Here is a 21,660-nt window from a genome sequence, read left to right on the forward strand (position 1 = left end):
CCCCGCCCGTATTTTCAGTCACATTCGGTGGAGGTACTGACCGACCAGCCCCTCCGAACAATACTCCAGAACACCAACAGGTCCGGAAGACTAACGAAGTGGGCTATCGAACTCTGTGAGTTTGATATCACTTACAAGAACCGAACGGCTGCAAAGTCCCAGGTCCTTGCGGATTTCTTAGTTGAGCTGGCTCCAGAACTGGAGCAAGACCTCGCACTCCCGAACCCAAACTGGACCCTTCATGTTGACGGATCTTTAACCAACAAGGGCGCAGGGGCCGGGGTCCAGTTACAGTCCCTGACCGGAGAATTGATCAGACAGTCTTTTAGCTTCGGCTTCCCAGCGTCGAACAACGATGCAGAATACGAATCTTTGATCGCCGGACTCCGCTTAGCCAAAGCTGTCAAGGCCAAACGTCTAAGCACCTACTGCGACTCACAGCTGGTCGCCAGTCAGTTCAGTGGCGACTACGACTCCCGCAATGACCGAATGGAAGCTTACCTCAAGATAGTCCAAGGGTTAGCAGCTGAGTTCAAATTCTTATAACTCATCAAAGTCCCCAGAGGAGAGAACGTATGCGCCGACGCCCTCGTAGCCTTTGGCAGCAAGCTTCGAGATCAGGTTAAACAAACCATCCCAATACACCGAATTGAGAAGCCAAGTATTGACACCTTGACCGACCAAACGGTCACCGTGGCCCCGATCACCGACCGTGGGACTAGTAACAGGACCACCACGCCAGACATCGAAGGGTTCGACCCCGACTGGAGTACAGAGTTCATCGACTATCTTAGCAGGGGAGAACTCCCAGCTGAGAAATGGGCTGCACGGACAAAGAAGTCCGCAGCTTCGTATGGAAGAACTTTATCTGCCGAAACGGTCTACCTTATGAAATTGTTACTGATAACGGATCGCAGTTCATGTCAGGCAATTTCAAAGAATTCTGCAGCAAATGGGACATCCGATTAATCCCTTCCACCCCTCGCTACCCGCAAGGAAATACCCCTCACTACCCGCAAGGAAATGGCCAAGCAGAATCCTCCAACAAGCTTATTATTTGACAGCATCAAGAAACGTCAAGATGTGAAGAAAGGACATAGGGCCGATGAACTCGACATAGTCCTGTGGAGTCACCGCACGACACCAAGAGGTTCGACTAAATCAACACCTTTCTCCCTTGCATACGGTGTCGAGGCTATAGCCCTTGCAGAGGTCAACGTTACAAGCCTCCGACGTTCGAAGATGCCCCAGTACATAGAACTCAACAAGGAGATGATTCTCGACGCCCTCGACGAGATCGAAGAGCGAAGGGACCAAGCTCTGCTCCGGATCCAAAACTATCAGCATCAAATAGGGAGCAACTACAACAAAAAGGTCTGGGCCAGACCCGTCGAACTCGGTGACCTCGTCATGCGCAAAGTGTTCGAGAACACTAAGGAACTCAATGCACTTGCGACATTTCTACTCGTAGAAAGGTCAAATCTCAAAAAAACAAAAAAAAACCCGAGTAGATGCACCTCCGCGGTCACTTCCACTCAACCGAGTAGTTGCACCTCCGCGGTCACTTCTACTCAACCAAGTAAATGCGCTTCAAACAGCCACTTTTACTCGGGTAAAACTAACTACGAATGGCTTGATCCTCAACTGAGGTACGTAGGCAGCCTTAACCGGTCCAGCTGTAACTACACCAAAATCCAGACTTTGTTTCAGTCTCAATCGACTAACGAGTGATCGATGAACCCCACTTGTCGTAAGACGCTCATCGCATCAAGTGATTCCCGTACCGCCAACAGGCAGTACGCGGACACTCACATCCCACTATTCAGCGATGTCCTGATCATACATCTGGCTGAAGGACGCAACGGTTGTCAGTCACCTATGCCCCAAATGCATTGACCGACCAAAAAGAGCGAAATCTATACCCTTTTTTTAGATTGACGAGTAAAGGATTAGCTACCCAAAACTCGACTGTCATTTGAAAAACGGATAAAAGAACCTTTCCCTCTTAAATTAGGTCTCTCGTCTTTCGGAATTGAATAGCGTCTTTAGACATTATCTCAACCGAAATGCGACGAGGACATGCAAAAGTCCCTTAACGGCTTGTTTGGTTATCTATTTGCAAAAATTAAAGATCAAGGACCTATCGTTTCTAAGCAAACATACTACGAGACTTTCAGGCAAATTTTGATTTTTTAGACACTGCAAATACAGATAAAAGAAAACAACAACATACGAACCTAAAGTTTGCTTAAACAGCAACTCGCCGATAAGGTAAAAACGTGTCTAAACATACAACAAAAGGGTCGACCAGGACCACAAACACATTTCGACGGAAAACAAAAAAAATAATAATACAACACAGATGGAAGATCAAGCAGCGGAATCTTGGTCATTTCCGTTCCCAGTCAGGACACTCAGAGCAGGAGGATCCTGGGGGTCTTCGGCCGCAGAAATAGTTGGACCAACTTGAGCGGGAACAAGAGCAGGAAGATCCACACCTAAGGACGGGATGCTTGAAGTACTCCCTTTCCCGACCTCGCTTGTTACCTCCTCCTCGTTTAGTCTAAGCGATGGCGTCTTCTCACCTCGCTCGCTTTCCCCCTCCTCGTCCTCTCGCCTTTCGGAAGAAGTGTCGGAGACGAGAACAAGGTCTTCAGGACCTACGTTCTCAGTCCCCCCTTTCTGGATTAAGACGTCACCCGTCTCAGGGTTCTCTTTCTCAGGACTCTTCTCCTCCGTAACCGCGACCCGTTCCGTGGGGGCAGATGTGACGTCTACCGCTAACTCTCTGGACTGGTCCTCAACGACTTCACGTGAAGTAATGAGCTGGGAAGCCGACTCCGATCCAATCAAGCCAACGTTCGACTCATACGGGTCAAGTGTCGCCATAAACTCCTCGTTAACAAACCTAGAATGAAGGTTGAGAGGGGACAAAGTAAGGTCGCTCTCGGAAAGCGGGTCAATGCGAAGTTTTGCAGCCTCAGCCTCATGAAGCTTCTCCTGCTCTATGAAAATGTTTATCATTTCCTGTGGGATCTCCGTCCCGTTGTCCCTTATCACCTCGAGGCATTTTCTCGTTCCCGAGGCCTGTCCATACAGATTCTTGGCTTTCTCGAAGGCGTCAAGGCGAGCTAAGTGGTCTCTCACCTGACCGAAGCAGCGAGTAGACTTGTCTGCCATGGCAGTTTGAACCTTGACCCTCTCGCGAGTAACTTCCTGGATTCGAGAGTCCTTTAAACGCTGCCTCACCTTGACCAGCGTCTCAACAACAGCATCCCTCTCTTCTTCAAGCTCCGCCTTCTCCTTCTCAAGGGCAGCAGCAGTCTGCTCCAGACGAGTCTTCTCGCGCATAAGCTCCTTCTTCGGAAGTCGATCAGACTTTAGCTTGCCTTCGAGTTCTTCGAACTTGACTCGAAGAACTTTTTTTTCCTCAGCCGCCTTGTCGTTAGCCTTCTTGTTCTCAGCCCACAACCTCTCAATCGCGCTCAGCCTGGTCCTCGCAAGTTTCTCCGCCGCGCCTAATTGTATCATCATTTGCTTCAAGGCACTGTCATACTTCTCGACGAGCAAGAATGATTTTCTTTAGCTTACGAAAGGGTCCTGTTTGAACTAGTGAAAAGGGTAAGTAAGTTACCCGTTTTCTCGTGAAAGCGGCATCGATGTATTCGTCCTTGAAGTATAGGTCCCCTATTGGCGGCAACTCCCTCGTCCCGCCACGGATCTGAAGCGTCAACTCCGCGCACTGTAGAGGATTAAACACTAAGGGAGTCTTCTCATCATACATGAAATCCACGCGGTTTGGAAATTTAACCCTCGCCCTCTTCGATAGTGAACCTTCACTCTGAACGCCCTTCCTCGTCGCCGACGTAGGAACAGCCCTCTCACTCGATGGAGATTCACTTCGAGGATCACCGTCGGATCCAGACGCCTTTCCTCCACTCCTCGAAGGATCTTCAGACGCAGGAAGATTATCGGGATGATCCCCGTCAACAGAACGACGTGCCCCTTCCTCGACAGATTTCTTCTTCGCTCTCTTTTTTTGTCGTTCCTCAGGTGATGCCTCAGTAGAACCAGTCTGAGCAGGGCTGATATCTTGCATATTTGCATTGTTTTATCCATTCATTCATAAACATTTTCATCATAGAGATTAGGATTTAGACATGTTTAGGTTGCATTTTGCATACATGAGTCTCTATTAGGTACTGGAGTGCCACATGGAGTTCTTGGGGATGTTTGGAGCTCGAAAGAGGTGTAAAGATGATCATTGGACAAACAGAGCGTTGGGAGCGACTTCCCGGAGCGACACCAGCAAGTCGCTCTGACCTGCCTTATCAGAGCGACCTTACCAGAGTGATGCGGAGAAGTCGCTCGCCATTTCATCCCAGTGGAAGCACAAAACGAAGCTCAGAGCGACCTCTCAGAGCGACCCACTGAGGTCGCTCCTGAAGTCCGGAGAGACCTGTTGGAGCGACACACAAAGGTCGCTCGCGTCCTCTCGTCCGGAGACACCAAAGTCGAGCATCCTGGAGCGACCCCTCAGAGCGACCAGCTCAAGTCGCTCGCGTTCCATGCCGAGACGACCCGGGAGCGACGTCTTCTGAGCGACACAGCCAGGTCGCTCGCGAAGAAACGACCCCGGAGCGACCTCTCGCAGCGACGTGCCGAGGTCGCTCCGCGTTACTTTTCTGCCGAAAATCATGATTTCCCGAGGACCTTTTTGCAATTTATTTTGGACGTTTTGCACTTGGAAAAACCTATGTTTTAAAGACCTTTTGTAGCCGGCAGGCAGATTATCTTTTGATCTATTGAAAAAGACACAAAAACTCTCTGGAGAAGTTCATCTCTTGGATTTTTGATTGTTATGTTCTTGTGTTCTTGTTGATTTCTTATCTATTTCTCTACATGATTAATCTGAAATCCAATATGGGTTTAAGAGGAATCATGGAGATTAGTGAGTAATCACCTTTTGAATTCATGGGTTAGGGAGATTAAGGGTGATTAGGTTAGTTCTAGGATGTTTTAGTGTAGATCATTCTTATTCCTTGCTAGTAGAGTATTCTTAATGCATCTTCTGAGTTGACCACTCAAAAGTTGATCAATAGGCATTTTCCACCCGAAAGGTGTTCGATGAAATGTCTGAGACAACTCTCCTAGGCTTTTAGTATACTTTGCCAAATACATTTGTTGTTAAAGATGCTAAGATAGCTAATAGACTTGTTAGTAATGATTGCTTTCATATTATTCAACCAAAGACATTTGATGTTTGAGATATGTTAGCAAATGAGCATTCATCTAGGCATAGAGCTTGCTTAGAATTGTGTCTAGGCTTAAGGTTGATAGTTTGATTGATCATTTGTCATCCTTAGTTCGATACTTGATCACCCAAGGTCTAATCCCTATGCCCATGAGTTCTCTTTTTCCTTAGTCAAGAAAGTATCATTCTGTTATTGCTTTTTAGTTTTAGTCATAGCTTAAAACTCATCTAAATCATTGGTTGCACTTAGATTAAGTGAGTACTTGCATTCTCGGTGCTTTCATATCTCTCAGAACTGGTTCGACAATCTTTTATACTACAACATTTGTCTTAGGAGCCTTGAAAACTCCTAACACCAAATTGGCGCCGTTGCCAAATTCTGAGTAGATTTAAACATTGAGATTTAGTCACTTGCTTGAGACTAAGTCATTTTAAATTTTGTTTTGTTACTGACTCTTCTTCTTCACCTACCTTTTTAACTTTCAGGTGTATGAACTTGAGGAGCAGGGGTCCATCAAACCTAGTTCCAATAGTAGCAGACATCAGAGCTTTAGAGAGAGTGTGTGCTAGAGCTAGAAGAGAAGAAGAGCAACAATTGGACGTTGATATGGCAGATCCACAACAAGGGGCAGAACACCAACCGCGGGTAGCTCGACCCATTGGTACTTATGACCGCCCCAACATTCATGGTTATAGACTGGGAATCCGAGCACCGGCTGTGGCAGCCAACAACTTTGAGGTCAAGTCAGGACTCCTCAACGTGATCGAGAACAACAAGTATCATGGCTTGGCTCTAGAGGACCCATTTGATCACTTGGATAGGTTCGACAGCTACTATGGGTTGTCAAAAACCAATGGTGTGTCCGAAGATGCTTTAAAGCTCAAGCTATTCCCTTTCTCTTTGGGGGATAACGCACGTCAGTGGGAGAAGTCTCTACCCAGCGACTCTATCACTACTTGGGATGAGTGCAAGAGAGCATTCTTGGAGAAATTCTTCTCATCCTCAAGAACTGCTAAGCTGAGAAATGAGATCTCCAGCTTTCAACAGAAGGGCTTGGAAGGATTCAGTGAAGCCTGGGAGAGATTCAAGGGCTACCAAGCTCAATGCCCTCACCATGGTTTCTCTAAAGAAAGCTTGCTGAGCACATTCTACCGTGGTGCTCTTCCTAAGTACAGAGCCAGACTGGATACAGCTAGCAATGGGTTCTTCTTGGGAAGAACTGAAGATGATGCAGAAGAGCTGGTTGACAACATGGTAAAGAGTGATGCAGTATACAGTGGAGACCACGACAGGGGCAGTAGGGGTGATGATAAGCAGACGAGGAAAGAGATCAAAGCTCTCCAGGATAAGATAGACATCCTCCTTGCTGATAAAGCCAAACAAGAGCAGCTGCACTTTGTTGGTAACCCAAGCCAAGAGACACCACCTGTTGTCCATGAGGTTGAGGGTTTGGAAGGGCAAGAAGAGTTGTGTTTCATCAACAACAATGGTAGCTGGTACAAGAAAGAGCCCAACTTTCAGTACAACAACTACCAACAAAAATCATATCCTAACAACCAACATAGTGGTTATCCGCCTAGGAACAACCAGCAAGGCAACTATCAGCCTCAGCAAAACCCTCCTCCTGGTTTCTCCAACAAAGGGAACCAGTCTTTTCAACAACAAGCTAATCCTTCTACCTCTACTCCTCAGGAAAGCAGCACTGATGTTCTACTGAAACAGATCTTGGAGTCTCAGACTAGAAGTGAAAAGCAGGTTGGATATGAGTTGAAGAACCTTCACTCCAAGATTGATGGAAGTTACAATGAGCTCAACAACAAGTTCATGGCTTTGGAAAACCAGTTTGCTTCCATGACCACTCACCAGAATCGCCAGCAAGGGTCTCTACCTGGAAAATCTGAGCAAAAACCCAATTGAAAGATTGGTGTTTGGAACTGAGATTGAACAGGTTCAACATCTGATTGTAGCAAAAGCTGAAGCAAAGATTGTGAAGGAAGCTGACAAAATGGTTGAAGTAAAGATTTTGAAGGGAGATGCACCCATGGCTGAGAAACCAGTTGCGAAGAGAGCTAACCGGAAGCTGAAAGAAGTCAAGCTGGAGGACACCACTGAGGTTGAGCAGTCACCCTATGACAAGCTCCCATTTCCACAAAGGGTCCTCACCAAAGCTCAAAAGAAGGTAATTTCCAAGTTCAGAAAAGACTTAAGTGATATTGGAGTTAAGCTTCCAGAGATCTCGGGTATGCGTGAGGCTCATGTCCAAATGATGCTCATCAAGGACATTGTAGACCACCAAGCAGAAGTAGCAGAGCTCCTCAACATTTCAACTTTGAAACTTGATCCAACCATCATACCAAAGTCTCTCCCTAAACTAGAATCCCAAGGGAAGTTCACCTTGTCCTGCTCCCTTGGTAAGCTCACCTTTGATGATGCTCTTGTTGATTCCGGTGCAAGTGTGAATGTGATCTCAATGGAGATGGTGAAGAGTCTTGAGATTGAACACATGGAGTCAGATACTTCCTCTCTCACGTTTGGGGATTCTTCTTCTACTACCCCTATTGGCGTCATCAAGGATTTCCCTTTGAAGATTGGATCTTGCACCATCCCTATAGACCTCACTGTCTTGCAGATGGCAATTGAGAAGAGAGTTCCATTGATCCTGGGCACACCATTCCTTACTACTGTGGGTACTTGCATCGATTTTGCCAACAAGAAGGTCACACTCCTCAATGTCAACAAAGCTGTCTCTTACCCAATTCAGTCTCCACTGGATGTTGAGTATTATGGAACCATCACTTGTGGAGACCCCTACATTGAGAAGGATCCTCCTTCTCAACTTTCCACTTGAGGTATTTCTCTACTTTCCCTTGTATATACCATTTCATTTTTGCATATTAGCTTTCGCTTTTGGGTATCTCTCTCTACTTGACAACACAGAGACTGTGTCATTTAAGTTTGGGGGAGGTACCAAGTATTTGATCATGTTTGCTTTGATGTTGTTCATTGAGTCATGCATTGCATACCTATTTGCATATTAAAAAAAAAAAAAAAAAAAAAAAAATCATATAGATTGTATCACTTGCATTTTTAGGAGAGTCTAGAGCATATAGGTTGCATTCACTTGCAATGGGAGAAATGATTTTAAACGCCTTGTAAAGAACACTACGTTGCACCTGAGTAGCTTTTGCACCTCTCAAAAATACTTGTATGTTTCGAGCCTTGAAAACTCTTCCTGAAACTTGTTGATTGCTGAAACTCAGTCTTTGAAGCCAACTACAAACCCTATTTGAACTGAATGAACTTAATGCTTCTTGCTCATGGTCTTTTGTGTACTGAGTCATGGCTATACACACCTGAGTTGTTACATCCTTTATGCCAATCTTATTCTGACAAACTCTAGTGGTAGACCACTCCCAAAACCTTTCCCTCCTTTTAAGCTTTCATTGTTTGATGAGTGAGGCCTTCTTCGGAAAGTCTTACATGTGCATAATGTTGAGAGTATCGGGAACGACAATGCTCGATCTTCATTCTTGCTAGATTGGGCACTCTATTGTCTAGCTATAGGTGGGGGGTGAGAGTTGTGATTATGATTTGGGAGCAATGAAAAAGGAAAAGAAATAACTCTTTGTGTTTAAGTGAATTGTCTTACTGGGATAAGTAGAAAAACCTCTAGCTCAAGTTATGAAAAGTCTTGGCTTCCATAAAAAAAAAAAAAATGAAAAGAAAAGAAAAAGAAAGAAAAAGGGGGCTAGCAAAGTTGTTAGGAGCTAAGTAATGTTTTGAGGTTGTGAAAAATCCCTTGTAGATTTCAAAGAGAAGGAGTTAATGTTCTTAGGATCTTTTGGTGAGAGATGTGAGTTGGGTTTGACATTTGAGAATGATTGTGTAATTGTATGTTTGGGAAAATGGTAGAGCAATGGAGATTGAGCATTGTATGCATGAGTTGGTCCCTTTCTTAGATATATTATGTGCAATGTCAAGGCTACTTGTTTTGAGAGTAAACCACCCTAAAGATTTTATGTTTCGAACCTCTTGAATCACTTGAATAAAAGCCTTCCCTCACCCAACCAAATGACTTGGACCAACTGACCATTTGCAAGAATTCACCTGATGTTTTGTGCTTAATGAATGTGAGAGTTGGTTGATTTGAATATGTGGATGCTTGATGATGAGTGTAAGGGCAAAAAGAGTTGAGATAGGCCTAGAGAAGCTAGAGTGTAATAAGAGAGTGTGCTCATGCTGGATTAGATGTTGAATCGAGTGCTAGTTGTGTTTCTTTTGGCTAAGAGCTCCCATCTTCAAACCTCTCTCCCTATGAGTTCTAGAAAGTTCACTTGTGGACAAGTAAAAGAACAAGTTTGGGGGAGTTGATATCTTGCATATTTGCATTGTTTTATCCATTCATTCATAAACATTTTCATCATAGAGATTAGGATTTAGACATGTTTAGGTTGCATTTTGCATACATGAGTCTCTATTAGGTACTGGAGTGCCACATGGAGTTCTTGGGGATGTTTGGAGCTCGAAAGAGGTGTAAAGATGATCATTGGACGAGCAGAGCGTTGGGAGCGACTTCCCGGAGCGACACCAGCAAGTCGCTCTGACCTGCCTTATCAGAGCGACCTTACCAGAGTGATGCGGAGAAGTCGCTCGCCATTTCATCCCGGTGGAAGCACAAAACGAAGCTCAGAGCGACCTCTCAGAGCGACCCACTGAGGTCGCTCCCGAAGTCCGGAGCGACCTGTTGGAGCGACACACCAAGGTCGCTCGCGTCCTCTCGTCCGGAGACACCAAAGTCGAGCATCTTGGAGTGACCCCTCAGAGCGACCAGCTCAAGTCGCTCGCGTTCCATGCCGAGACGACCCGGGAGCGACGTCTTCTGAGCGACACAGCCAGGTCGCTCGCGAAGAAACGACCCCGGAGCGACCTCTCGCAGCGACGTGCCGAGGTCGCTCCGCGTTACTTTTCTGCCGAAAATCATGATTTCCCGAGGACCTTTTTGCAATTTATTTTGGACGTTTTGCACTTGGAAAAACCTATGTTTTAAAGACCTTTTGTAGCCGGCAGGCAGATTATCTTTTGATCTATTGAAAAAGACACAAAAACTCTCTGGAGAAGTTCATCTCTTGGATTTTTGATTGTTATGTTCTTGTGTTCTTGTTGATTTCTTATCTATTTCTCTACATGATTAATCTGAAATCCAATATGGGTTTAAGAGGAATCATGGAGATTAGTGAGTAATCACCTTTTGAATTCATGGGTTACGGAGATTAAGGGTGATTAGGTTAGTTCTAGGATGTTTTAGTGTAGATCATTCTTATTCCTTGCTAGTAGAGTATTCTTAATGCATCTTCTGAGTTGGCCACTCAAAAGTTGATCAATAGGCATTTCCCACCCGAAAGGTGTTCGATGAAATGCCTGAGACAACTCTCCTAGGCTTTTAGTATACTTTGCCAAAGACATTTGTTGTTAAAGATGCTAAGATAGCTAATAGACTTGTTAGTAATGATTGCTTTCATATTATTCAACCAAAGACATTTGATGTTTGAGATATGTTAGCAAATGAGCATTCATCTAGACATAGAGCTTGCTTAGAATTGTGTCTAGGCTTAAGGTTGATAGTTTGATTGATCATTTGTCATCCTTAGTTCGATACTTGATCACCCAAGGTCTAATCCCTATGCACATGAGTTCTCTTTTTCCTTAGTCAAGAAAGTATCATTATGTTATTGCTTTTTAGTTTTAGTCATAGCTTAAAACTCATCTAAATCATTGGTTGCACTTAGATTAAGTGAGTACTTGCATTCTCGGTGCTTTCATATCTCTCAGAACTGGTTCGACAATCTTTTATACTACAACATTTGTCTTAGGAGCCTTGAAAACTCCTAACATCAAAGGCCCCCCGTGTTATCTTCCCGAACGACTGCCGAGGCCTCATTTTGGTCGATAGAAGGATCCTCACGAGGCCCCTTCTTACCGTCCTTCTTCTTTTTCTTCTTCTTCGAGACCATAGAAGCTTCAGCAGAAAACGGAGTTTCGTCTAAAGGAACAATTTCCTCAAGAGAGGCAGACTGCTCCTCTTCGGCGATACGTTTCTTCGCCTTCCCTGCCGCCTTCTTTGTGGGATTTTGGGCCGACGGCACCACGTTTGCGTCTCCTTCGACAAGACTAGGTCTAATGTCTGAAACATCAGTGGAAGACGACTTCGTCGACAACATCTGAAGTTTCCCTTTTAGCAAGGCACTCAGGTCTGGAACTCCCTCCATCTCTCTAGCTTTGTTTAAAAGCTTTTGCTGCTTCCGGGTCAACAAGGATAAGCGAGATTTACGAGGGCCGAGTACAGCAGGAAGCCTCGACTCCCAATCAACTGCAAAACAGAAGAGACGACAAAAACATAAAGCCGGCGCAAATAAGTTATTAATAAAACTTCTTGGTGAATGATCAACGAGCTCACCTCTAGCAATCCGAGCTTGTTGACGCCTTATCCACTCTCGACCAAGAACAGGCCAACGGAGATGGTTGTGAGCTGCGATCGCCTGGGCACTCTCGAAGAATTTTTCCTGGTATGCGATTGTGTTCGGGTGGCGAACTGCAACAATAATAAGAAACACATGGTCTGGATCCCCGAGTAAGACATGACGTTAACAAACAGTAGTGACCGAGCGGAGCACGCGTCTGCTCGAGCTCGGTCGCTACGTAGCGACCGAGCGGAATGGGCGTTTGGTCGCTATGTAGCGACTGAGCTTTGACTCGAACTCGGTTGCTACGTAGCGACCGAGCGAAGTACGCGTTTGGTCGCTTCGTAACGCTCCTTCTCGAGCTCTTGTCCGATGATTCGCGTTTCTTCCGTATAGGTTTTTCGTAAAGAAGAACCTATTTTGAAAAAGTATTTGTCGTAAAAAGTTTCCTACGTTTTTCTTCTTCGAGGATTTGGACGTTAACTTCGTCGTAACCGTTTTCGACCTCAACACGGACTTTCAGACATTGATTCCGTCGTGACCGATTTTGACCCCAACAGTTAGCCCCCCAGCTTATTAGAACCATGAGCTTCTAGCGTGAGGTTTTAGCGAGTGGCTTGGCAAGTTAGGTGAGTTAGGCGGAATTAATGGTCGAAAAGGTTCGTGGTAAGTGGTCTTCTCGCTCTTCTAAGAGTAGAACGCGATTAGATTGGGGCTGCGCCTTATGACGGCTGCCTACGTACCCTTGTTGAAGGGATCAAGCCTTTCATAGTTCGTCTTTGAGTTAAGGTTCTTACGACTTGTTTTCCAGCGAGACCTTTATGGTGTAGTTTTTATGTAGCGGTTTTCAGGCGTGTTGCTGCCGATGGCATTTTATATAGGTGTAGTAGGAAGACTACGAGTTGTCATCTCGTAATCTAACTCTGTGTGAACTGTTATATCCGTGATCTATTTTGAGAGTATTCTGCAGTGTGTAAATCTTGCGGGATTTCTGAAGACACTTGAATATTGGCAAAGAGACAAATTTTGGGATCTCGTATCAAGGTTTTTGATACTATGCCTAGAGATGTTAGAGACCAGTGCGCTGGGTTTAGGGCAAGACCTAGGTTTACTCCTAGTTTTAGAGGGTGCGATGACTAATTCGACTTACGTATCCCGTTTCAGTTTCATTCTGATTCCATACCGATTTAAAGTCCGCGATAGGTTCTCGGCTTATACGACTTGTATGGTTGGAACCGATCATCTCTCCAAGGACAATTTTTAAGCCTCCTGGAAGTGCTGACCAAAAATTTTGGGTTTCTTTTATAGCACTATTATCCTTGTGTCGGATGTACGAGAGTCATCTCCACGAGATGGCTAAGTCTGTTTAGGACTTTAAGAGTTCGTTGTGATCAGCAACAAACTTAATGGTAAAAAATACCGTTTCGAGTCTTCGCGAAGCATATGTTTTGAGAAGATGTTAGTGCGTACGACTGTCTGGTCTTCCAAGAAAGTGTTTTTATCGAGGAAGGAAATTTTGTCGAAGAACGAATCTTCAGGCGTCTGCGACGTCTCGCGAGGCTGAAGATTTGTTATTCTTTCGTATGCCGCGTTTCTTGCTTGAAATGTTCGCGGGCTTGAAGATGTTTTGCGATGTTGCAAGGGTTTAGTCTTAGCCCTGCATTTGAGAAACGTTCTTGCTTGACTACGGATGTTCGCAGCCAAAATTGTTGTTCCTGTTTGGATGCTAATAATTTGATTTGCGATAGAAGAATTAGGACTGAGGTGTCGCGTAAATTTTTTCATGGGAAGAAGCATTTTCCTTCATAGTGCTTTGTGAAGTGTTGGCTTTCCGAGAACTGTTTCATGCATTTTTTTTTAGGATGTTTCGTATAGCTCTAGAAGCTTTGTTCGGATTTTTCCTTACATGCTGCGTATTATGGGTAAAACGTTACGGGCTTAAAGTGAAATGTGGAGCGTATTGAACTCGGTCAATTTTCGAAAAGTTTAAATCCTCCTTTAACCATTTGGTTGTTAGGACTGAGTTTCGTTACGAAGAATTTATCATATGACTTCCGACTGTAGGCTACACGATAATCATTCTCTTAATAGTCACACGACGTTTTTAGACAAATCGTAGATTGTCGTTTAGCCGTTAAGTGATGGAGCTATGGTTTCTCAAATAGTTTGGCTTGGCGTGAGAGATGTGTTCACTCAGATAGCCAAGGATGTTGTACTTTAACATTTAAGGTCATGTTAGTTTACGATCGCCCTTAAAGGGGATGGCAAATATTGGTTTGGACCTTTAGTGGAAGGCGTAATTGACCGAGGGCCAAAGAGAGCTTGTTGAGATTGATAGGCGAAGTTTGACGGGGTTATCCATGCTAATATGGCCGATAGTCGTAGAAAACGATTCTCCGCTCTAGGTTTCAGTTATACGACGAATATTTCATACAATGTGACCTAAAGTCTTATGAAAATCGAATCTTTTTTGCTTGAGGAAGACGAAGCCCAAGAGGTTTGCTACATAACCAGTGTGGAGTCAGTGGCGGGACGACTGCCTTCTCGGATGTGACCGAGGGAAAAGAAAAGAAGAAGCCAGCGAGCCGCATGGTTCTTCATAAAGCCTGTTATGTTAACTTTAGAAAGTTTCTTCGTAAGACTTGGTCTGATTGTACGAAGGATTTTTTCGCGTAAGTAACGGGGACCAGTTTTACGAAGTTTGTAGATCGGTGATATGTAAACATATGTTAAAGTAGCGTTGTTTCTGTGGGTTTCACGAGAAACATTTCTGCCGTGATTTTGATCCTAGATGAAAGTTGCTTGGAGTTACTCATGGAGTGTTACCGAAGTTTATTTCATTACGATCTAGTCGCAGAACGTTTTTCATAGGTTTTATGAAAGGATTCTCATGACACATTCGTTTCTGGAACGAATTGGTCGACCAGAGGTGGATCTAGCCACCATCGGGAGGAAAGCGTCTCTTTGTGCACGATGCTACATCTATTCTCGAGTTTTCTTCGTCACAAATGTTTTTGATGCTTTCCCGTGGCTCACTTGGTACAACGGAAACTGAAAGAAATGCTTTGGTGAATGAAGATTTCTCGTAGAAATTTTTAAACGAAACTGGCTTTCTAAAACTGGAAAGGGCTTCAATACTTTGGCTAATCGTCGAGTTTCAGTTTCATATTGGTATATGTTTTTTGTACGCATGATTGCGACAAGAAATGATGTATAGTCTTTGAGATTATGTTCATGATCGTCTGGATATGTTGCTAGCGTTTAGACGAATTTTAGATTGTCGTTTGCCTATTTGAGACGATTTGCTTTGACAGAATCGTTTTCATGACGATTTGCAAGAGTTTTTGAAGTTTGGGAGTATACGAGTATAGTATACGTACCTACTCCCCCCTTTTTTTTTACGAAAGAAAACAGTTGAACCGATACTTTGAAGGGTTGTGTACGTTTCTTCTTCTAAGGTTTGAAATGATCAATAATCCTGGACGATTTAAAGACGACGCTTGGACTGTGATTTGGTTTGTTTCCACTTTGATGACTTGGAATATGTCGGTTCTGAGAAAATTGCTAGAAACGAAGCGGTTTTAAGACGACGTTCATGTCTCTAGTTTTTTCTCTCTTTAGGAAGCGAGCTTGATATGCGTGGTTGAAAGATCTGGCTGAACAGTTATGGAATGATATATCGAGACAAGAAAAATCGCCTAAGACTTAGTTCGCTAGACTATCCACCTAGGTTTTACGTTTCCAAAAGTTCTATGGCAGTCTCAAAGGCATTTTTATTACTTAGTAATTTGAAAATTCCAAGTCTGATTTCAAAAATCTCAAGTCGGAAATACCTTAGTTCTCTCGAAGAGGCTGTTTTGTCTCTTCTCAGTTTTGCTTGCTTATTTCCCCTTCTTCTTCTCGTGTATGTTCGCCATTTTCGATATTGGTCTTTATCCTATAAACTTGAATTTTATCTTCTCCTTAGATACGACGTTAATTTTTATAAAAAGGTTCAAAGTAATCGTATAGTTGAAGCGGCTAAGGTGTTAAGTTAACCGTTGCCGTTTTATACGATTAATCTGAATCCAAGCGAGAACACAAGTCTTTGCGGGTTTTTTTATCATAAAGTTTCAATGGTAACTCCAATCAAGACGAAACAAGAGACGCTTCGATCGAGATTTGAAGGAGAACACAAAGATGGAGGTAAGGGCGAGTAGGAGCAAGCTAAGGAGTTTAGACGAGTCCTACTTGTTTTTGTCGTAAAATCTCAACGGAAACTCCGATTGAGACGAAACGAAAAGTGTTTCGATGAGAATTCAAAAGAGAACCTAAAGGAGGACCTTTCTGAGGCCTGACAGGTCGCTATGTAGCGAGTGAAGGTCAGACAGGTCGCTACGTAGCGAGTGGAAGCAACCCAAGAATAGTCCTACTTGTTTTCGTCATAAAATCTCAACGGAAACTCCGATTGAGACGAAACGAAAAGCGTTTCGATGAGGATTCAAAGGAAAACCTAAAGGAGGAAATTTCTGAGGCCTGACAGGTCGCTATGTATAGAGTGAAGGTCAGACACGTCGCTATGTAGCGAGTGGAAGCAAGCCAAGAAGAGTCCTACTTGTTTTCGTCGTAAAATCTCAACGGAAACTCCGATTGAGATGAAACGAAAAGCGTTTCGATGAGGATTCAAAAGAGAACCTAAAGGAGGACCTTTCTGAGGCCTGACAGGTCGCTATGTAGTGAGTGAAGGTCAGACAGTTCGCTACGTAGAGAGTGGAAGCAAGCCAAGAAGAGTCCTACTTGTTTTCGTCGTAAAATCTCAACGGAAACTCCGATTGAGACGAAACGAAAAGCGTTTCAATGAGAATTCAAACGAGAACGCAAAGGAGGACCTTTCTGAGGCCTTGCAGGTCGCTACGTAGCGAGTGGAGCTGTGTGCGCGCTTGGTCGTTACGTAGCGACCGAGCTGTGTGCGTGTAGCGATCGAGCTGTGTGCGTGCTCGGTCGCTACGTAGCGACCGAGCTGTGTGCGTTCTTGGTCGCTACGTAGCGACCGAGATGTGTGCGTGCTCGGTCGCTACGTAGCGACCGAGCCTTGTGCGTGCTCGGTCGCTACGTAGTGACCGAGCTTAGCTACAGCTCGATCTCTACGTAGCGACCGAGCTGTGTAATCGATTTGCTGCGCTTCCTTTTTCCGCGATTAACCTAGGGATTTTCTGCGGTTTTTGGGAGAACAAGTTTTACCTTCCGAAAAGTTTTCGGAAAAAGTGTTTTGGTAAAACTCATACGCATTGAAACTTCTTTAGCTAGGAAATGAGCCAAACTTACGGGGTTTGATAAAATTTATCGTTTCCCTTTAGTTTAGACAGAGAAATCGCGAGCTTGTTTTGTTGCACTTCCTGTGGCGAAGAGTCGCGGCTAGGTTTTCGATTTTCTCAAGAACTGTGGTGTTTGCCTAAGCGTTCGCCGTTGGCGCAGTGGCGGCTGGAGTTGTCTTACAGCGTTATTGCAAACTACAATTTTGTCTTTCGTGTTTCCAGACATTGTTTTGATCAAGCGTTTTGTGGCTATGAGTTAGAGTAATCCGTACCCCCCCCCCCCCCTCCTTCTAGCGCCAAACTGTGGGAACAGAAATTCGCACTGTCGATTTCCGTTTAAATAAGGAAAGTTAGGAAAATCCTAATTTCCCAGAGATCCCGGATATCTGTTAAACCACACGCCAAGCAATCAGAACAAGCAATTAAAGACGAAAAGAAATAAGAAATCGTAAAAGAGAGCAAAAAGAGTTTTATTCCGAATCCGCGTATGAGCGTTACAACAAGGTAGAAGCCTTGGCCACGAGAGCTGTCGGCGAGATTCCTAGTTCTAACAACCTAAGACTGTAAAACCTAGTTGAGTCGCAGCTCGAAATAAGAAAAACGGAAAGTTGCCTAATTGCTCTAAGTGCTAAGTTTGCTCTCCAAAAATTCCTCCTCATGCCTCTCGCCTAGGACCCCTTATATACTGGCTCCAAGGTCGGTTTACGCCTTCCATCTTCTGTCCTTAAGCCGCCATAGCATAAAAATGAAGATATTCCATTTTTTCCGATCTTCGTAGTTATGTTCAAAATTTCGTATTTATCCGCGGAAACTTGACATTTATCTTCCCTTGAGGACCAAGCGTAAACCGACGTGCGGTTTACGGGCTGTTGGTTAAGAAATCATAAGTTGGTCCTCGAGTCGTGTCTTAGGTCCCTTTGGGCCGTCTTTCGACTCGAAGCGTTTATTACAGCTTCTTTCGATAAAGAATGAACTTTCTGCGGTTTTTTTACGGTAAAGTTTGATTGATAACTTAGAAATGGCGGGGAACGTGAGATGGGTTCGCTACGGTATTCGGGAGATAGCATCGAAGGGTAGACGAGAATGCATGGACTGATGTCGTATCGACGTTTCGGAAGAGCTCGGTCGCTACGTAGCGACCGAGCGGAATGGGCGTTTGGTCGCTATGTAGCGACTGAGCTTTGGCTCGAACTCGGTTGCTACGTAGCGACCGAGCGGAGCACGCGTTTGCGCTGCGTAACGTTCCCTCTCGAGCTCTTGTCCGATGATTCGCGTTTCTTCCGTATAGGTTTTTCGTAAAAAAGAACCTATTTCGAAAAAGTATTTGTCGTAAGAAGTTTCCTACGTTTTTCTTCTTCGGGGATTTGGACGTTAATTTTGTCGTAACCGTTTTCGACCTCAACATGGACTTTCAGACATTGATTCCGTCGTGACCGATTTTGACCCCAACAGTCGCTACCTACACCAACGTCGGTACGACCAGCGGTTTCTTCGCGAATTTGCCTATGAGACTCGGCGACTAGAAGGCACTGAGATAGACTCATATTCTATGTATCCCGCATGGCGTCGCGATGGATCAGATTTAAACTCATCTAACGGGCTGCCATTCGCTGTCAAGTCTTTAGCTGGGCTAGGAGTGTTAGTAATGTTCTTCCCTTTCTCTTTGCGTGACAGTCGACTCTTTGTAGGCGTACTTGTCATTCTGGGGACGACTAAAATGACGCTCGAAGCGCTGACTCACCAAAAACAAATCTAGAGAGAGAAATAAAAGTAGAGAGAAGGGAGAGAAAGCGGAATACCTGAGCTTGCAGAGAGGAATGACGAAAACGAAAGGGAAGGACCTATTTATAGCAAAAACGAAGGCACGCTTCCCAAACTCAATCATTAGGTCTAAGAGGGCCTAAATGGGCCGCCTAAATATCCAAAAACCTACTCGCGATGGTTTGATTTCTCGCCTCAACCGATTTCTGGTTGAACAACCAAACCAGATCAATCTCCGATTTTTGATCTGAACCGGTTCTCGCCCAAACCGGTCTCCGGTTAAATAGCGAAACCGGTTCTACCATTTCACGGTTCGCGAGTAACCTTCCGCCCGACTAAAGCTTGCCTTCCATCACGAAGACAACAAGAGTGGGGTAGGCGAGTCGTGATGAACTTTACTCAAGCGACTAAATGCGTCCAACAATGGCCAGAGAAACAAGAGAAAGAGATACCTTCTGCTGACCCCGAGTAAAAACGACATGCGACTAAAAGCGCCTAACAACGACCGGGAAGACCGACTAACCGCAAGGTGCCTCTCACACTAGAACCTATTATCCGAACGAACCTGATCCACAAATTCACTGAGACCGCTACACTGCTCAAAAGTGAACTGGGGGGACTTATTGTAGGAGATGGATTACATCCCTCCACAAGGCCCATCGAATAACAAGGTCTAGCCCAACAAGCTACAAACTTACTCGGCTCAGCGAGTCAAGCTGTCAGCTCGGTCTTAGAGTGCTTTTAGCCGACGACCAAGCCGACCAAAAGCATCCAGCTCGGAGGAACTCCAGCAAGGCCCATATACTCGGCCTTCTCAAGTTAAGGCCCAAAGGGGGACCGGATCTAGGACACACAAGGACGGAAAGCCTTTAAAAGGAAAGGAGACAACAACAAGAAGGGGATCGACACTTTTACGCACACACTGAGCGGCTAGATCTAGGGTTTTAGTCTCTCTTTACTCCTAATCGTTCTGTACCTTTTCCGGTTTGCTCTTCGAGCTCCGGCTTGTTTCCTTTATCTCATGTCACTCTTGTACCTCCTTTTAATCAGATCTAATAAAACGTCTTTAGTCATCCCATTTTTGAGTTCTTTCAACCTAGTCGACTGAATCCCGTACAAACAAAAACCGGCTATATTCGTTATGTTTTATTGACAATTTTTTCCAAATAATCAAAGTTTAAAAAGAGAAAGAAGAATCACTTTCTATGGAGAAACAATATTGCGAATCGATAGTTAGGTGCGTGAATTAAGTTAATTTGTTTCTTAAGAATGTCTCAAAACTTTAGAACGACTGGATTTGAATAGGGAGCATGTTCTTGACACGAATTAGATCTCAGATGAAATATGTATCCTTGTTCAAGTTTATTTAATAGATTTGTTAAGTCAATTTCCTTCCAATTTAAATTTACATATTAATTTATTTTTATTCTAGTTTTTCAGGGAAAGTAGCGAGTGTTTTGTAAGTAATAAATTTCGATTCATTAGATTTTAGCCTTCTCACGATCCCTATTCCATAATGGCAGGCTAATTAAAGTGTTCGACTTACTTTGATCAGTTTTATGAAATAATTTAGCTGAAGTTGCAAATGTTGAAAAGTCAAACCACGTGCACAAAAAAAAGTCAAACCAAATACAGAGTGATGATCACATACAAAATATAAATATTCACACAAGGCTTTTGCAACACAAGAATAGTAGAAGTGATAACCATAAGAACTCGCAACAAAATGTTGAATCAAATGTCAAATATTTTCAAGCGAACTTCTTAGCCAAATATAAAAGACGGTCACCGAGATCCAACGGCCTGGAAATCATGACCATATGATCAGAATCCTGGATATACTCCACATGATTAGGAAGATTGTTCTTGATCATCCAGAGTTGGAACTCTTTCATCAATGTTTTGCCTTTCTCGGACACTACAAAGATCCGATTTACCGATCCGTATCTCTCGGGCGTGAGCACAAGACTTGTGTCTATATCTTCGTTTCTGAATAAGCGCAGTGGCCGAACCAATGCACCCGCCAATTCAACGTCCTTCAAATCATACATGGTGCGGGTCCAAAAGTGGTTATATATAAGTAGAGAAAAATGAAAATGAAAAAATTATTTCCAGTTATGTGATAAATTTTGTGTATGTTTTTACCTCTCTCGGACTAAGGTCATACATATTTAAAGAAAGGAAAAGTGGACCTCCAATGGAAAGAGTAGGGGGGTTATTAGGACCATCTCCAAATATAAACTTCATGTCTAGTAATGGAGCTTGCCACCTCACCAACTTACAAAAAGTTTAAAGGTGTTACACGATGATTATTAATTTTGAAACTACGATCAATGTTACTCTAGAAGTGAAAATATGTAATTAGTAGCATACCCCTTTAGAAAGAAACGTGAAATTGAAGGTTGGGCCAGGCATTAGGGCAGTAACGAAAATAGCCATATGAACCTTATCATGGAATAACTCCATGGCCTTGGAAATAGCAAGCCCACCAAAACCATGTGCCACCAGAATCACCTTCTCATCCACGTTTAGACTATTCATTAGGTCCATCAGTGGCTCAATATACTCGTTGATCGACATGAGAGTTTCAGCCCGACTTAGATCGATCCCGGATGCAGCTAAGTCGACTGCAGTTACGTTGTGTCCTTGAGATTTCAATATTGGTATGAGTTTATACCAACACCAAGCGCCGTGACCGGCCCCATGAACCAGCACGAAATGGGCATGGCCTTGTTGTGGTGTGGCGGAGATAGGATGGTGGTATAGACTGATCAAGAATGTAACAAGAATCAGGGCTAAGTATTTGTTGGTTTGGCTCTCCATTATTTTCAAGTTATTGGGAGGTTGTGATGAACATATATTGCCTTTACAAAACAGTTATATAGTAGAACT

The 21,660-nt window shown here is 44.1% G+C and overlaps 2 protein-coding genes and 1 non-coding gene across 3 annotated transcripts; 1 reads left to right on the top strand and 2 right to left on the bottom strand.

Moving 5' to 3' along the window:
• Positions 1-6,269: 6,269 nt before the first annotated feature.
• LOC125588036 lies at positions 6,270-6,376 on the bottom strand. Its single transcript, XR_007324432.1, has one exon. It is a non-coding gene; the product is annotated as a small nucleolar RNA R71 (small nucleolar RNA).
• An 884-nt stretch (positions 6,377-7,260) lies between these two features.
• On the top strand, positions 7,261-8,103 carry LOC111207982. The gene is made up of 2 exons (XM_022706640.1): positions 7,261-7,666; positions 7,769-8,103. Exons 1-2 carry the CDS (start codon positions 7,261-7,263, stop codon positions 8,101-8,103), a joined length of 741 nt encoding a protein of 246 aa, XP_022562361.1.
• A 12,253-nt stretch (positions 8,104-20,356) lies between these two features.
• Positions 20,357-21,660, bottom strand: LOC111210441 (methyl jasmonate esterase 1-like). The gene is made up of 3 exons (XM_022710835.2): positions 21,142-21,660; positions 20,914-21,045; positions 20,357-20,804 (listed from the first exon to the last, which is right to left on the bottom strand). The coding sequence occupies exons 1-3, from the start codon at positions 21,589-21,591 to the stop codon at positions 20,520-20,522; spliced, it is 867 nt and encodes a 288-aa protein (XP_022566556.1). The 5' UTR covers positions 21,592-21,660; the 3' UTR covers positions 20,357-20,519.

Source organism: Brassica napus, chromosome C5 (genome assembly GCF_020379485.1).
Source record: "Brassica napus cultivar Da-Ae chromosome C5, Da-Ae, whole genome shotgun sequence".
Taxonomy (NCBI): domain Eukaryota; kingdom Viridiplantae; phylum Streptophyta; class Magnoliopsida; order Brassicales; family Brassicaceae; genus Brassica; species Brassica napus.

Coding starts and splice junctions, on each gene's coding strand:
- LOC111207982 (XM_022706640.1), top strand. CDS start 7,261: ATGGTTGAAGTAAAGATTTTGAAGGGAGATGCACCCATGGCTGAGAAA. Junction 7,667..7,768: donor CACCTTGTCCTGCTCCCTTG/GTAAGCTCACCT, acceptor ACATGGAGTCAG/ATACTTCCTCTCTCACGTTT.
- LOC111210441 (XM_022710835.2), bottom strand. CDS start 21,591: ATGGAGAGCCAAACCAACAAATACTTAGCCCTGATTCTTGTTACATTC. Junction 21,046..21,141: donor TCACGTTTCTTTCTAAAGGG/GTATGCTACTAA, acceptor ACTTTTTGTAAG/TTGGTGAGGTGGCAAGCTCC. Junction 20,805..20,913: donor ATGACCTTAGTCCGAGAGAG/GTAAAAACATAC, acceptor TATGATTTGAAG/GACGTTGAATTGGCGGGTGC.